This window comes from Urocitellus parryii, chromosome 1 (assembly GCF_045843805.1).
Source record: "Urocitellus parryii isolate mUroPar1 chromosome 1, mUroPar1.hap1, whole genome shotgun sequence".
In the NCBI taxonomy this organism is placed as follows: Eukaryota; Metazoa; Chordata; class Mammalia; order Rodentia; family Sciuridae; genus Urocitellus; species Urocitellus parryii.
The window spans coordinates 159,169,503-159,183,825 of NC_135531.1; the positions used below are offsets into that span (position 1 = coordinate 159,169,503).

The 14,323-nt window shown below is 59.4% G+C and overlaps 1 protein-coding gene across 1 annotated transcript in view; it reads right to left on the reverse strand.

The window, feature by feature from the left end:
• Sh3pxd2b (SH3 and PX domains 2B) overlaps positions 1-14,323 on the reverse strand; it is a 73,659-nt gene that overhangs the window by 8,216 nt on the left and 51,120 nt on the right. Inside the window, exons 7-12 of the mRNA XM_026401339.2 lie at positions 12,905-13,039; positions 11,010-11,114; positions 7,327-7,444; positions 4,180-4,394; positions 3,483-3,532; positions 2,251-2,376 (exon numbers count right to left, since the gene is read on the reverse strand). Coding sequence (XP_026257124.2) covers positions 2,251-2,376; positions 3,483-3,532; positions 4,180-4,394; positions 7,327-7,444; positions 11,010-11,114; positions 12,905-13,039 — 749 coding nt within the window. The remainder of the gene's footprint in view (positions 1-2,250; positions 2,377-3,482; positions 3,533-4,179; positions 4,395-7,326; positions 7,445-11,009; positions 11,115-12,904; positions 13,040-14,323) is intronic.

Below are 14,323 nucleotides of genomic sequence, written 5' to 3' on the forward strand. Positions count from 1 at the left end.
TACTGCAGTCATCATCATCACCACCACCACCACCACCACCACCATCACCATTGTTATCATCACCACTACCACCATCGTCATCACCACCATCATCACCATCACCAACACCATCATCACCATCACTGACATCATCCCTACCACCACCACCACCACCTCATCATTGTCACCACCACCACCATGACCATCATCACTACCACCACATCACCATCACCACCATTGTTATGATTATAACCATCACTAACATCACTAGCACTATCACCATCACCATCACATCACCACCACCACCATCACCATCATCAACATCACCACCACCATGACCATCAATATCACCACGACCACTGACATCAACCCCCATCACTGTCACCACCACCACGACCACCAACATCATTTCCACCACTGACAAACCACCCCCCCATCACCGTCACCACCACCATGACCATCAACATCACCATGACCACTGACATCAACCCCTATCACTGTCACTACCACCATGACCATCATCACCGTAAACCATGCCCCTGGCAGCCTGGATGAGGAGCCCAGCTGTTGCGGCACCCCTACTGTTTGCTAGGAAGCTGTGGCTCCGTGAAGACATCTTGAAGACTCCGGTGATTCTGAAGTGAACCAGGAGGCAAAAATGGGAAGGGAGAACAGAGCATGTGGGATTTATCAGAAGGAAAGAGCACCTGCCTAAGCCATCATCTTCAGACCACTCCTTCCCACCACGTCCCTCAGGCCACCTCTGGTGGGGCCTGATGTCATGGGGAGTAGGGCAGAGGCTCGAGGCTGGGTTGCAGGGCGCTTGCTGGGGAGGACGGCTGTGCATGAGGCGCTCGCTGGTCAGCGCCAGTGAAGGTGGGGAGGAGAGCCAGAGGGAACAGGCGTGGTCTGCTCAGAGGCCCAACCAGCCTCAGCGAGGGCAGACGAGATGCCTGGGGCTGGGCCCTCTTTTGCTCTTGTGTGCCTGGAGTTAAGCCTCCTTCTGGGAACAGCAGCCTTGAGTTCCCTGGGCTTCTTGTCCTATCCAAGGTCCAGGAGTGGGAAGGCCAGTGGAATGGCTGGAACCCTGGCCCTAGGGACCCCTGGGCTTGCTGAGCGGACAGGCTGGAGCTGGGGCACTGGGGCCGTCTTCCCTGCTCCTGGGAATGGTGTGGATGGACTGGGCTTGGAGGACAGTGGCCACAAGCAGAGACGAAGTCCTGCCCACTCCGGGCGCCTCTGCCAGCCAGGTCTGAAGCAGACCTACAGCACCTGTGTGGTGATGGTGACCGTGGCCATGATGACGGTGACGGTGAGGACCCCTGCTCCGGCTGCCTGAGCACACTGGCACCTCAAAGCAGAATTCCTCCCAGTACGCTGAAAACCGAGCTTTCAGAAGCCAGTCAACTTGCTCACGTCCTGCCCTTGTCCCCGACTTCTCCTGCCTTTCCCCACAGCCGAGCTCCTAGAGTGTCCTGCGACCAGTGTCCCCATTCTTTCGCCTCCCGGTGCTTCCCACCCCTGTGATCAGGCTGATGCTCCCGCCTCTCCACTGGTACTTCCTTCCTGGGTCACACACTGTCAATCACCTGCTCCTTCAAGTGGAAGCCACAGCTTCTGTTTGCCATCATAGGTCACTTTCCTCTTCAAACACGATGTCCAATCCCCCTGGGCAGCTCCACGGGGTACCCTCAGGCTGCTCGGCTTCCTCACGCTCAGCTCCAGCCACACAATGTTCCCTCCCAGCCCCATCCCCACCAAGTCCCATGGAGGCACTAGGTACACATGTGCATAATTCATGATGACATCAGGGCAGATTTTCTGTTAAAACAGAACTCAGGATTCCTCCAAATTCCTCCGAATTCAATCCCTCTATCTCTTGACTCAAATAAGAGCAAAGTGAAATCACAGAAGGTATCAAGAATCTTTACTTTGGCCAGGTGTGGTGGCCCATGTCTGTAATCCCAGAGGCTTGGGAGGCTGAGACAGGAGGATCTCAAGTTCAAAGTCAGCCTCAGCAACAGTGAGGTGCTAAGCAACTCAGTAAGACACTGTCTCTAACTAAAATATGAAATAGGGCTGAGGATGTGGCTCAGTGGTCCTCTGAGAGCACGTGGCACAGGCATCCACCTGTGTGAAGTGTCCAGGCAGGCCACCTGCAGATGGCAGGCCGGGGCGGGCGGCCAGGGCTGCAGGTGGGGGTGCCGGGTGTTTGGGTGCACTCTCTTGAGTGCGATAAGGCAGTGACTCTGACCCCAGTGGCCGACTCACCTCGACCTTTAGGCCGGCCTGGAAGCTGATGCCGTCGGGGATGGTGGTCTGGAACTCGGCGATGGTGTAGTACTCCTCCTCCACGTGGGGTGGGACGGGCGGCTTGGGCAGGTTGAGACCCCGAGGCTGGGAGGACACATATAGGGCTCATTCCAGGGGGAACAAGCCCCACAACATCACTGGGGTGAGACGAGGGGCCCGGGACACACAGTCACCATGGAAGGTGCTGGTGGATCGACTTAATTCTGACGGACACATGGAGGACACCACTGGCATCTTCCAGTGAGCTCTCACTCACCCTCCAACCTCGGGGATGAGTGGACACACAGGGCATCTGGCTGCACCATGAAAGCATGGGGCAGGACAAGGTCTGAGGTGAAGTGGCTGTAGGGCCCGGGAAGAACAGGCTCGCGGGCCAGGCTAGCTGGGTGGGAAAAACTGGTGACGGGTGTGGCCCTGGGCAGTGGTCTCCCCTCTGAGCCTCAGTCTGGCCTCAGGCAGTGGGAGCATGGAAGGTCTCAGCCTGGTGGCCGGCTGCAAGGGTCACACCGGTCACCACAGTGAGTGGCCAGTGCACTGCATGGTGCTCAGTGAACGGCAGGCCTTCCAAAACAGGGCAGCAGCTCAGGGCACAGTGGGACAACCCCTGTCCAAAACACGTGGGCCAGGAGAGCTTTGGGTTGGGATCACCGCACCATATAACGAGAAGTCTTGGGGACCCTAGTCCAAGCATGAAATTCTCTCATGTGTGTTTCACGTCCACAGAGCCTGACGGATGGCATTAGACAATATTTTTAGTGTGCCTGCGTTTTGAAAGCAGCCCGGCAGGTGAGGTCAGGTGTGGAATTTTCCGTAGTGTGTCATCTTGGTGCTTAAAAAGTTTGATTTTGGATATTCAGAGAAGGGAGGCTCCACCTGTTAACAAGGCAGCTGGAGAACCCCAGATGTGGAGCAGGATATCAGAACGGCACCACAGATGCCATCCCTGTGCCTCCTCAGCCTGGGCCTGCGCAGAGGATCTGGAGAAGTGGAGCAAGAGCAGGACACAGGGGCAGAGGACCCTGGGCAGATGGCTTCCCTGCCTGGACCCGTCTTTCCACCTGCAGAGGGGACAGTGATCTGCACTGCCTGCTTCACCAGGCTGCTGCATGGACAGGAAGAGAGCTCTGGACAGGGCAAAGGCCTGGGGGACCTGCGGCATCTCTGATGGCCACAGACCAGGGTCCACTTACGATGGTCATGTCCCGGCGAGGAGGGGGTCTCTGCCTCATCTTTGGTGATCCTGTGGAGAAAAGAGACATATTTCCATCACGGCAGAGCTCCGTGTGTGAAGTTCCTGGCGTGGACACCAGGAGGGGCCAGCTGTCCTGCAGAGGGTGGGGCACAAGCTCCGCACCAAACAGCTTGCTGCCGAGACCCTCCTGGGAGAGAAGAGCTGTCTGCGCTCTTCCCTGGGTGGCTCAGGACCCTGTCAGTGTGGCACTGCCTGGATCTTTTCCACTCAGGAACCAAAGGGGACAGAGAGTGTCCTCAAGCAACGGAGAACTTTCCAGCAAGGGCAAGAAGCGCAGGCTTCAGAGCCATGTGGAGAAGGGTCCTGGCCTGGCTCCAAGGCTCGAGGGCCTCAGCACAGGACAAATAGGTGACTGGACTCTCTGGACCACAAGGCCATGTCCTGTGGAACAGGCACAGCGTGCACCTCCTGGGCAGGGGATGTAAACATTGCCAAGGCTCTTGGCCAGCGGTGGGCATGCAACAGATGTCACTGGGCCTGGCTCGTGGCCAGGGGAAGCCCAGACTGAACAATGCCCCAGGTGAGCAGAGCCGAACACACCTGTGCTTGGGGGCCTCACCCTGGAGCCAGGCTGCCCAGCTCTGGGACTCGGGGTCCACAAGAAGACCACTCTGGTCAGGGGGAAAGTCACTCACTCTGCCGGACATCGCCATCGGGTGCTGCGCGGCCTTCCCTCTGATTGTTGAGCAGCTCCTTCTCCCTGGCCACTGCGCTCTGCTGCCGGGAGACGCCGTCCAGGTCGAGGGCGCCCGAGGGGGCAGACGAGCCGGGGCCCAGCTTCGGGGGCAAGGGCTCCCCGCTGGTCTTCTTCAGGTAGGAGGCGGGGGCCCAGCCCTCTTTGCCTTGGTACCTGGGAGGAGGAGGAAGGGGATGGTCAGGCCCATGGGAGGTCACCAGGCTCCTGCTGAGAGTCACGCTCAGGCCCCAGCGGGTAGGAACAACAGGCCAGGCTGCCCAGGGCCAGGCCTTCCGATGACACTGAGCCCTCTGCCAGGCACTGCAGGCCCTTCCAACGGGGCCTCTGATGGCCTCACACAGCAGCCTCCAGGCCACTGCCCTGCCCGGCTGCAGTCTCCTAAACGCCCCGTGCCTCTGACCCCGGCGCATCCTGTCCTTGGTGATCCTTGCTTGTCCCTCTTCTTCCTGGCTCTGCTCGATTCCATTCCTCACGAGAGCTTCTCCCACCCTCCTGGGGAGGAGGCCCACCTCCACGCTGCCCTCATGTCCCAGCAGGCTCTGCCATCCCAGTGCCATGACACGCGGTGGCACCAGCTGAGGCCATGCTGTCCCCAGTTGGAATGAAGTGCTGGGGAGGGCACGGTGAGTTAAGTCCACACTGGTGCCTGGGTGTGTGAGCTGAGGGGGAACAGGAGGATGGCGGACATGCCAGTGGGCATGGTGCTGAGGGAACCGCCATAGACCTGTCACAACCACTGTGACGGCTTCACAGTGGTCCCCTCGCAACCCTGCGGTGAGGACAACAGCGTGGCAAGGAGGCCGGCCTCATGGGCACCTCCCCTGGCAGCCTGCCCCTTGCCCTCGTACCACTTCTGTACTTAATCCCAGCTGACCTGGGGGCAGAGGAGGCAGGCTGAGCGCCCCCACCCACCCGGGTGACATGCTCCAGAGTCTGAAGCCTAAACGTCTACACCTGCCCTCAGGTGATGGGTGCAGTGGAGATGCAGGTGCACCCAAAATACCGTACAAAATCTCGAGGCTCTGTGAACAGGTGCCTCTGAGACGCGAACGAGTTCCGTGCTCAGACTCAGGTGCGTCCCTGAGTCACCTCAGTCCACACGTGCCACTATTCCAAAACTCAAACCTCTGAAATCCTCCACACACCCGGTGCGGATAGAGTCTGTTTACAGATGGAGGCCGAGTGCCGAGGGGAGAAGCGCCCAGCCGACATCACGGGCAAGCCTGGCAGGTGGGCATCCAGACCCCCTGGCTGCTGCCTGTTCCCGACAGCCTTGTGCTGGTGCAGAGCTCAGCCCCACCCAGGTTGCTTCACCTTGGGTGAGATGCCTGTCCAGGGGACGAGGAGCCGGCCTGGGCCAGCTGCCACTCAACTGTGGGCTGCCCGGGTCCCAGACGGAGCAGCTCACGGCACCCAGACAAAACACACCAAGTGCAGTGGCCACTCAGTCCTCTGTGCAGCAGGGCTGAGATCAACAGCCATGACTGGAGGGGGCCTCCTGGACAGAGGAAACAGTCCAACGTCACTGCTCAGAGCATGTGGGCTCGGCGTTGGCCAGCACCCACAGTACGGGCAGCCAGCCTCGCCTCTGGGAAAGAGGAACAGACCCAACAGACCAGACGGCCAGTGGTGGGCCACTCTCCTGTCAAGAGCCACTTAGGGGGTCACAGCCCTGGGTTCAATGAGAACAGGCCTCCACGACCACAGGCCACCAGGAGGTGGCAGGCCACCGCTTAGCGTCCCTCAGCCTTCGAGTATTCTGAGAGGGAATAAAACCTGGCCTAATTGGTCCACATTAGGCTGCACATGCTCCACATCCTCAGCTGCAGACAGGTCATCACGCAGGGACAGAAGCTACGGGGAGGAAGCACGCAATCGGAAGCTTTCCTAGGGTCCTTTGAGCCTGAGTCACGGGCTCGGCTGCCCTGTCGGCCATCCTACCATAACCTCCTGGGAGACCAGGTGCAACCCAGTGGCTCCTGAGTGCCAGCCCCCTGGTTCCAGGATGACTGGCTTCCCAGCACTGTGACATGGACCGGGGATGTGCCCAGCGGCCCCAGTGCTGGGCGAAGGCCACCAGGAGGTGCAGCCGCCACGCACCATGCAGCCCCCTGCTCCCAGGGCCACCAGCAAGAGAAAACGGGGACTCCAGAGAGGGTGCAAACACAGGAGCCCTGGGCTCAGCGAGCCTGGCGTGGAGGCACTGAGAGCAGGGAGTACAGGGACATGGTGGCCAGCACAGGTGTCTGTGACCTTTGCCAAGTACCGTGGAGGCCCACGGCTGTGCTGCACTTTCACAGGAATGGCCAAGGCACAGCGCACCACTACCACGTCAGGGTCACAGTGCCACCAGAGGATGGGACCTCCGCAGAAAGCTGCAGGGCACTCCTATTGGTGTCCCTGTGGTCTCCGCTGTCCCTGCAACCCTGCTGTGGCTGGTGACCACACGTCCTGACACTGTCCTCCTCACTCCCTTGTGTCTCAGCTCTGAGGTCCCCTCCCTCAGGAAGCCCCTGAGCGGGGGAGCCCCCCTCACTGCACCCCAGCACCCCCCATGTCCCCCCAGCACTCTGGCAGCCTTGCCGCCCTGCTCTGTGGTGACTATCCCCTCTCGCTCTTGCTGGGGAAACAGTGGGGCTTGTTCGGCTCCACCGCAGGCTAAGGAAGTGCCCGGGTGCAGCCTCCTGCCCTGCAGCTGGATCTGGGGATAAATGAAACCAGAGGCCCGAGGAGGGTGACCATGGTGCGGGGTTTGCACCACATGGTCTCAGTGGGGCTGCAGCGGGCGACTACTCACGTGGGCAGCCTCAGCCTCCAGTCACTCATCACAGAACATCTGGAGATGGAGACCAGTCTTGCTTAACAGGGCTCCCGCTGACAGGCTCCATGTGTTTGGAGAAGGCAATTTTGCTTATTAAGGGTTTTTAGGGAAGGACGTGGGTAGGGAAGAAGGCCAACGGCACCGAGAAGCGTCCTTCCATGGCCTAGGCAGAAACTTCCCTCATCTGCAATCACTTATAGACCTGGAGGCTGGAGCCTGCATGACCCTGAAACCACCCGCGACAGCGGGAACCAGTGGCAGTACCTGATCTTCCACCAGCCCTCCAGGTTTTTCTGGATGACTTCCACCATGGCCCCTCTCTCCAGGTTCATCTCATCCTGGTCGCGGGCTGTGTACGGGTAGATGACCGTGTACTTCTCCTCTGAGGGAGAAAGGACATTGGGTGAGAAACAAAGTGTCCCAGGACTCTGATCCCTGGGGTGACGCGGAGGCAGACTTGGCCTCACCTGCTGTGGTTCCCTAGGTGCCAGCAGCATCAGGACCCAGGTCCCAGGTCCCAGGGCAGATCCAGTCCCTCGAAAGCACCAGCAGCACTCCCCCCCCCCCCTTCCCAGGACTGTCCTTCAAGGTCAGTGTCCTCGACCACCTCATGCAATATTCCAGCCCGTGGCATCCGCGTCCCTGTCCTCAGGCTGATGGCCCGTCCAGGGACGGCTTTCTAAGACGCACACACTGCGCATCCTGTCCTGCATCTGTGAGCTCTGCTGGACTGTGAACCCAGGAGCCGAGCTGTGTCCGCCCCGGCCAGTCCCTCCCCTAGCACTGGGCATGAGCCTGGGATATCGCTGCTCACGGGTAAAGGAGCCAGCACTCAGTAACTGGACAAGTCCCCAGGCCGGCTGGAGCCACTTGGCTCACACAGGGCCAGTTATACCCTTGGGGCTCCTCGCCTGGGAGAGGGGAGAATTCAGAGATGAGCTGGACTTGGGCAGCAGAAGTTTCAGCTGAGGTGGGGACGACCAGCCACATCTATTCCCTAGCTGGCAGCAGGTCTTGACCTTTCACTAACGATGCTCGAGGCCCTGGGTCCCCAGCAGCGTGCAGCCCGAAGCCAGGCTCCGGGGCGCTGCTCACTGCTGCCCAGGCAGGGGCTCCAGAGAGTAAGGCCAGCCCTGGGGCAGAAGTGGAGAGATGTGGATGCCATCCTGGGGCCTGGCAAGGAGAGGGGAGGCTGCCAGCTCCGGTACAGTTCAGTCACCAGGTGATGGAGCCAGTGCCAAGGCTGTATGCTGGCGTGGCCTCGGTGTCTCTGGAAATGCTACAAGCCATGGGGGCCACCCCCTGCTGCAGAGAGAGGAGGGAGCACTGGGGTCTGTGTGAGGACCTGGCCGGTGACTTGCTCTGTGGGGGCAGCAGTCTGCACGGATCCTCAGCAGTTAGCGGCTCCCAGGCCCACGGAAGCCGAGGCTGGGCGCCGGCCGTGGTCAGCGGAAGGGGGCGCTCAGGCTGCACAGAGGCTCTGCCTGGTCTGGGCTTCAGGGCTGCCGTGTGGGCCTGAGTGTGGGCGCAGTCAGCCCTTTGACCGTGGTCTCCCGGGTCCCCTCACCCTGTGGCTGCATGGCACGGGATTCCCCAGCACCCACAAGGCCCTCTCTGGGACCACGGAGGCCGAGCAATTCCAGACAGGTGCAGTGAAGTCCCTGTAGGAGTGTCATGGGTGCTGAAGTGGCCTGTCTGGCACCCATGTGCCCTCCCCTGGTGGCCTGCTAGCCTCTGCCCATGGGAGGCTGGGGAGGCCAGGCTTCCTACCTCCTGGGGCAGGGAGTGGCTAGGTGAGCCCGGCCAGCCTCAGTGCTGCACCCTCCCACCTCTGGGACTGGTTCAGGGATGCCAGGGGACCCAGGTGGGTCAGCAGGACCCAATCCTAGGGCTTGAGTTGAAGGAGAAGCCCTATCTTTGGTGGATGTCCCTGAAGGTGCCTAGAACTACTGTCACCACAGAGAATGGGGCCAACAAGGCAGAGAGCAGGGCAGAGAGGTGGCAAGAGCTGCAGGTCCTGAGAACATTCTCAAGCCCCTGGATAAAGTCATGCCTGAAGCTAGCCCTCCGTTGGGCTTTCCAGGGACATGAGTGAATAGACCTTGCTTCTGTCCACCCAACTCAGAAGGCCCGATGGCAGGAGCAGGCTGCGGGGTCAGTGTTACGGTTTTTAAACTGGGAAAGTTCCGGGCCCGGGGCTGACAGGGCTCGGGCTCCCCCTCCCTGACCCCCATGCCGACACACACACACACAGGAGGACAGACCAGCGCTTCTCACATGCAACAGGCACGGGCAGTGCCGGGCAGAGGCTCATGCAGATGTCCAGGCACCCAACGGGCAGACAACTCCGCGGTAGGCACCTTGGCGCCAGCTGGAGGAGTACAAGTCCCCCAGCGTCCGGCGGCGGCCCACGGGCCGGGGCAAAGACCAGTACCTCCAGGAGACTGGACGGGCAGCATGTGGAGGGGAGGGCAGAGACAGAGGTGAGAAGAGGGCACCCAAGTGTCCGGGGGCCAAGGGGGCACAGGCCCCTGCTCCCTGAGAGGAATCCTGAGTCAGTGCTGAGGCCCTCGAGTCTCAGGGAGGCCGAGCACCTGCTGATCACCTTGAACTTGAGTGGAGAGGGGACCAGTGGATACGATTCTATCCCTAGCACAAGTGGAGATGGCACCAAGGGAAACCCTTGTGGGAGAGGAGGGAGAACATGGCCTCTCTGCCTCCCTCGAGCTGTGTGACCTGGGGCAAGTTGTTCTACCTCCCTGAACCCTTTCCCCGTCTGTGAGGTGGGAGCAGTACTCAGGCCCTCACAGAGGCACACACACGCCATATCATGGACTGTCTAAGGGGCTCCAGGTCCCATGTAGTGGACCTCCTTCCTCAGCCTGAGCTGGCTGGCCCCTACCACTCAGTGGGCCCCCGAGACACAGAGCAAAGCAGCTCTGAGGCGTGCTGGCTGCGGTCTGACTACATGAAAGCCACGGGCAACCCCTCTTGCTGACCTCTGAGCTGAGGGCACCACTCCTTTTTCTTACCCTGTTTTTGGCAATCCTGAGGACGGAACCCAGGGGCAGTGATCACTGAGCTATATAGTCCAGTCTTTTTTATTTTTAATTTTGAGACATGGCCTCGCTAAGTTGCCCAGGCTGGTCTCAAACTTGTGATCCTCCTGTTGCAGGGGTCACAGGTGTGCACTGTCCCTGCCCTGCCCCCTCTTCTGATGCATATAGACTTCAGGTGGCTCTGTGCTTCCTCCCCGGGGTCCAGGACCAGCAGAGGCACAGGGCGGCTGGTCCAGTGCCTGCCCGTGATTACTGTTCCTGCTGCTTTGCATTTAGCATTTCTTTTAATTTTTTAAAACCTCCATGTTATAGATACCACTCTGTCCACTATCAGATGAGGAGGCTGAGGCTTAGAGAGGTCAAATGTCTGCCTCAAGACCACTCAGTTGAGCGTGTGGCACAGCTGAGATTCAGGTCCAGTCCGCCTGGCTCCATGGCACCCGTCTATTGATGCAGGTGAAGGGGGGCTTTGGCTTTAGGAAGCTACTGGGGGAGAGGGAGCCTTAGCCTTGCAGTGTGACAGGTGTCAGGACCCCTGTAGGGAAGGGTGCCGGGGAGACGGAGCATGGACACTGCCAGGGCCATTTACACCTGCAGAGAGCTGACATCTTTAAGCAGGCAGGGTCAAAGATCTCGAATCCGAGTGTCCTGCCACCAGAACTCCAGAGGCACAGTGAGGGGTGGACCTGGATCAGACTGGGGCCCTCCTGAGGGTCTATGAAGGCATCAGGCCCAGCTTGGCCACGCTCACCCCAGGGGCTCTCAAAGGCCCCTAGAAAGGACGGACGGCCTCCTGCACACCCCACAGCGGGCTTCATCCATAGGATGCCCTTGGGCCGAGCCCGTGGCCTCCTGTGATCCAGGGCAGCAGCTGCCCAGGCTCCCTACCTTCTTCAGGCTGCAGGGAAAACTCATCCTGCCCAGCGTCCTGCCCCTCCAGGCAGGTGGCAGGGACCCAGCCTTGCTCCTCAGCCGTGCTGACGAACCACCAACCTGGGGACGGAGAGCAGAGACGTCAGTGGGCTCAGAACGGGATCATAGGCGTCCCCCAGCACCCAGGCACTGGCCACAGCACCCCGAGGGTCCAGAGGACGTCCAGTCCCTTGTACAAGACGGGGCAGTAACAACATGACCGATCACCTCCTGGTCCCCTTGAGATCACCTCTGCAGGACCTACAAGACCTCACATGACCCAAATGCTATGTGAATAGTGGCTCCAGGAACTGTTTAGGGATAGTGACAGGAAGCAGTGTGGACGTCATCAGTTTCGATGCCTTTTTGCCCTGAACATTGGCTGAATCTGGGGATGCGGGCCAGGGGCACGGAGGCCGCTGAGTCTCAGCTGCTGCGTTAGTTAAGGCTCAGGGAGGCTGAAGAGCCAGGAATCCCGGAAGGACACGACGGCCCAGGTCAGCGGCTCACCGCCAAAAACAGGCCGGAGAGAAACTTGTTCCCGAGCCTGGGACAGGGAGAGAAGGGGCAGCTCAGGGAGAATGGAGAAGGCTTACCATGGGCGGGCCCTCATCCCACCGTCTCAGAGCCAGCACCCACCAGCCCACCGCACAGAGGGGGCGAACCCAGGTCCACATCCACCAGGCGGTGGCAGGGCAGGGCTGTGTGCCGGGATGTCTGTCACTGGGGCACAGTCTAATGGCTTCTCCGGGACTTGGATTCTGCATTTGTGCATGTCAAGGGATGTCCAGCTGCTGGGGCCATTGCTGGAGAGGCCTCATGCCAGACTCGGCATCCCTAGGAAAGGGCGTGCACTGTGAGCAAGTCTCAGGAGAAACCGAGATGAGCTGGGAGTAGCGCGTTCCTGGGTCCTGCAGAGATGACACTTCCTGGGTTGCGTAATTCAGGAGGTCTGGCCAGCAAACGCGGTCCCGTGGCTGGCGGTAATGTGATCTAGGGGATGCCAGGAACATCGCCATCCCCTGTTCTTTGGAGCAGGGACAATTCCTAGATTGAGCAGCTGAGGTCTCACACCCAACGTGACTAAGGGTAACGTGACCCACAGATGCTGGCCACATATGTCTCCCTCCTGCTCCTTGGACCTCAGCTGCCCACGGGGTTATCACAGAGTCGGGTCCCTGATGACATTATCAGCCCTGCCACCATCTGCCATGGCCCCCAGGGAGGACACAGGCCTCTCTGGCCCCTTCCTTCTTCCCGCTCTTTGCCGTCATGATGCAAGGCTGCCCTGAGGCCATGGACATTTTGGGAGCACCTACTATGGGCCAGGCGCAGGCTCAGGCCCTCCGTCTGCGTATCCCCTGAATTCTCCCAGAGGCTCTCTGGGGGAGTTTTCTGTATTTTGCAGATGAGGAACCTGATGGCCAGATGAATGAGGCAGGCTGGATAACTGTGAGACGTGGCAGTCAGGAGGAAACACAAGCCAAGTGTCCTGCAGTCCCCTGAGGGCAGCAATGCTAAGGGACACTGAGCCCAGAGCTGTTGAACCCTTCCTGGACTCCCATGGAGGAATCAATGATCAGATCTCCAGTGTAAGCCCAGCTGTGTCTCCCTGTGCCTGAGGACCGGGAGGGTGCAAGGAACATGAACCTCAGGACAAATCACTGACACCTGACCCAGTGGGACGCTAGCAAGTGGTGGCCAAGTGGTTACTTGAGCCTTATGATCAATCCTAGGCCTGGGAGGCCTCAGTTGAACCTGGGGAGATGCACCGGGCTGCACTGGTGATTTGTCCCTGAGTTTCCAGGCACTTTCAGTCCAAGGGGCTCGCTGACAGTGCAGGGTGGGAGGGAGCTGGCCTATGTCCCTACCTGACTCGTTCTTCTCGATGATGTCCACCACCTGCCCCACACTGAGGCTGATTTCTGAACTCTCCTGCTTCTGGTAGCTGGCCACCACCACATACTGCTCCAGGACCATGGGGTCCACTGAGGTCAGGTCTCCCCCTGTGGACAGGAAATGCAATCAGATGTCACTTCTGGCCACCACCCAAGGGTGAAGGAGCAGGAGCCAGGGGAGTCGGCGGGTCAGCAGGACGTTCCCAATGGAGAAGGAAGTTGTCACAGGACTCCTCTCCAGGGCCACCTATCCATGCATCCCTTTATCCATCTGCTCACTCAGCCACCAAAGCTCACCAAGTGCCCATTCTGAATAAGCCCTAGAGGTCCCGAGGTGACTGACACATGGTACCTGCTCCCAAGAAGCTGATGGCCCAGCAGGAGCTCACTGCTAGTGGTTCAAATGTCCTTTCCAAAAGTCAAATGGAAATGTAACGGCCACTATGACAGTGTCGGGAGGTGGATCTTTAGCAGATAATTAGAATGGACGGAGGTATTTGTCATGGCACCAGGTGAATGACGGGGGACCAGCCAACTCTTTCTGCCATTCGATGCCTCCGCCATGTTATGCTGTGGCAATGAGGCCCCGACCAGGTGCCAGACTGTGATATTATTGGGCTCCAGAACTTGGGAAATATATTTTCTCTATAAATAACCCAGTCTGTGGTTTTGTTATAGCATCTGAACATGGACTAGGACACATTCATTCTTATCCACCCAGCCAGCCACCATGCCTTCAACCACCTAGCCGCCCACGGCCATCAAGCCAACATCTGTTCATCATCACCCAACACCTGACTGCCCCAAATTTATTCATCTGTTATTAGCTTGTTAAGTCCCCATGATGTTCCAGATACTCCACTGGGCACCATGGGTACCAAAGTGGATGAGGCAGGCGTGAGTCCAGCCTCTACCCCTCAGGCTGGTTGGAGAGATAGACACACGCAGGACTCGAGGGAGAGGAATTGCTGGAAACCGCCAGGATCCAGGCAGGGGACAATTGATGATGCTGTACCAAAGGTGGTCAGAGGAGCAGTGCAGGAGTCTGCACTGAGGGGGTGAGCGCCAGGGGCTGGGGCCCGCAGCAGTGCTGAGTTCAGCAGGCGGCTTGGACAGGGCCTTGGAGGGCCAAGCTAAGAGGGTTTTGTTTTTTTCACTTTGCAGGAGAAAGGGGATCGAGGGTCGTTAAGAAGAGAAGGACAGAAAGCACCTCATGGAGGGCGGAGCCCAGGCTGGCAAGAAAGACAGCAGGAGATTCGATGGAGACCAGGCAGAGGTCAGGCAGGAGGTGACAGTGGCTTTGGACCAGGGCAGTGGCAGTGGGAAGGGAATGGTGTGGAGGGGCCCCAGTGCCCCTGGAGTGCTCCACACCAGGACAGAGCTGATAAGCAC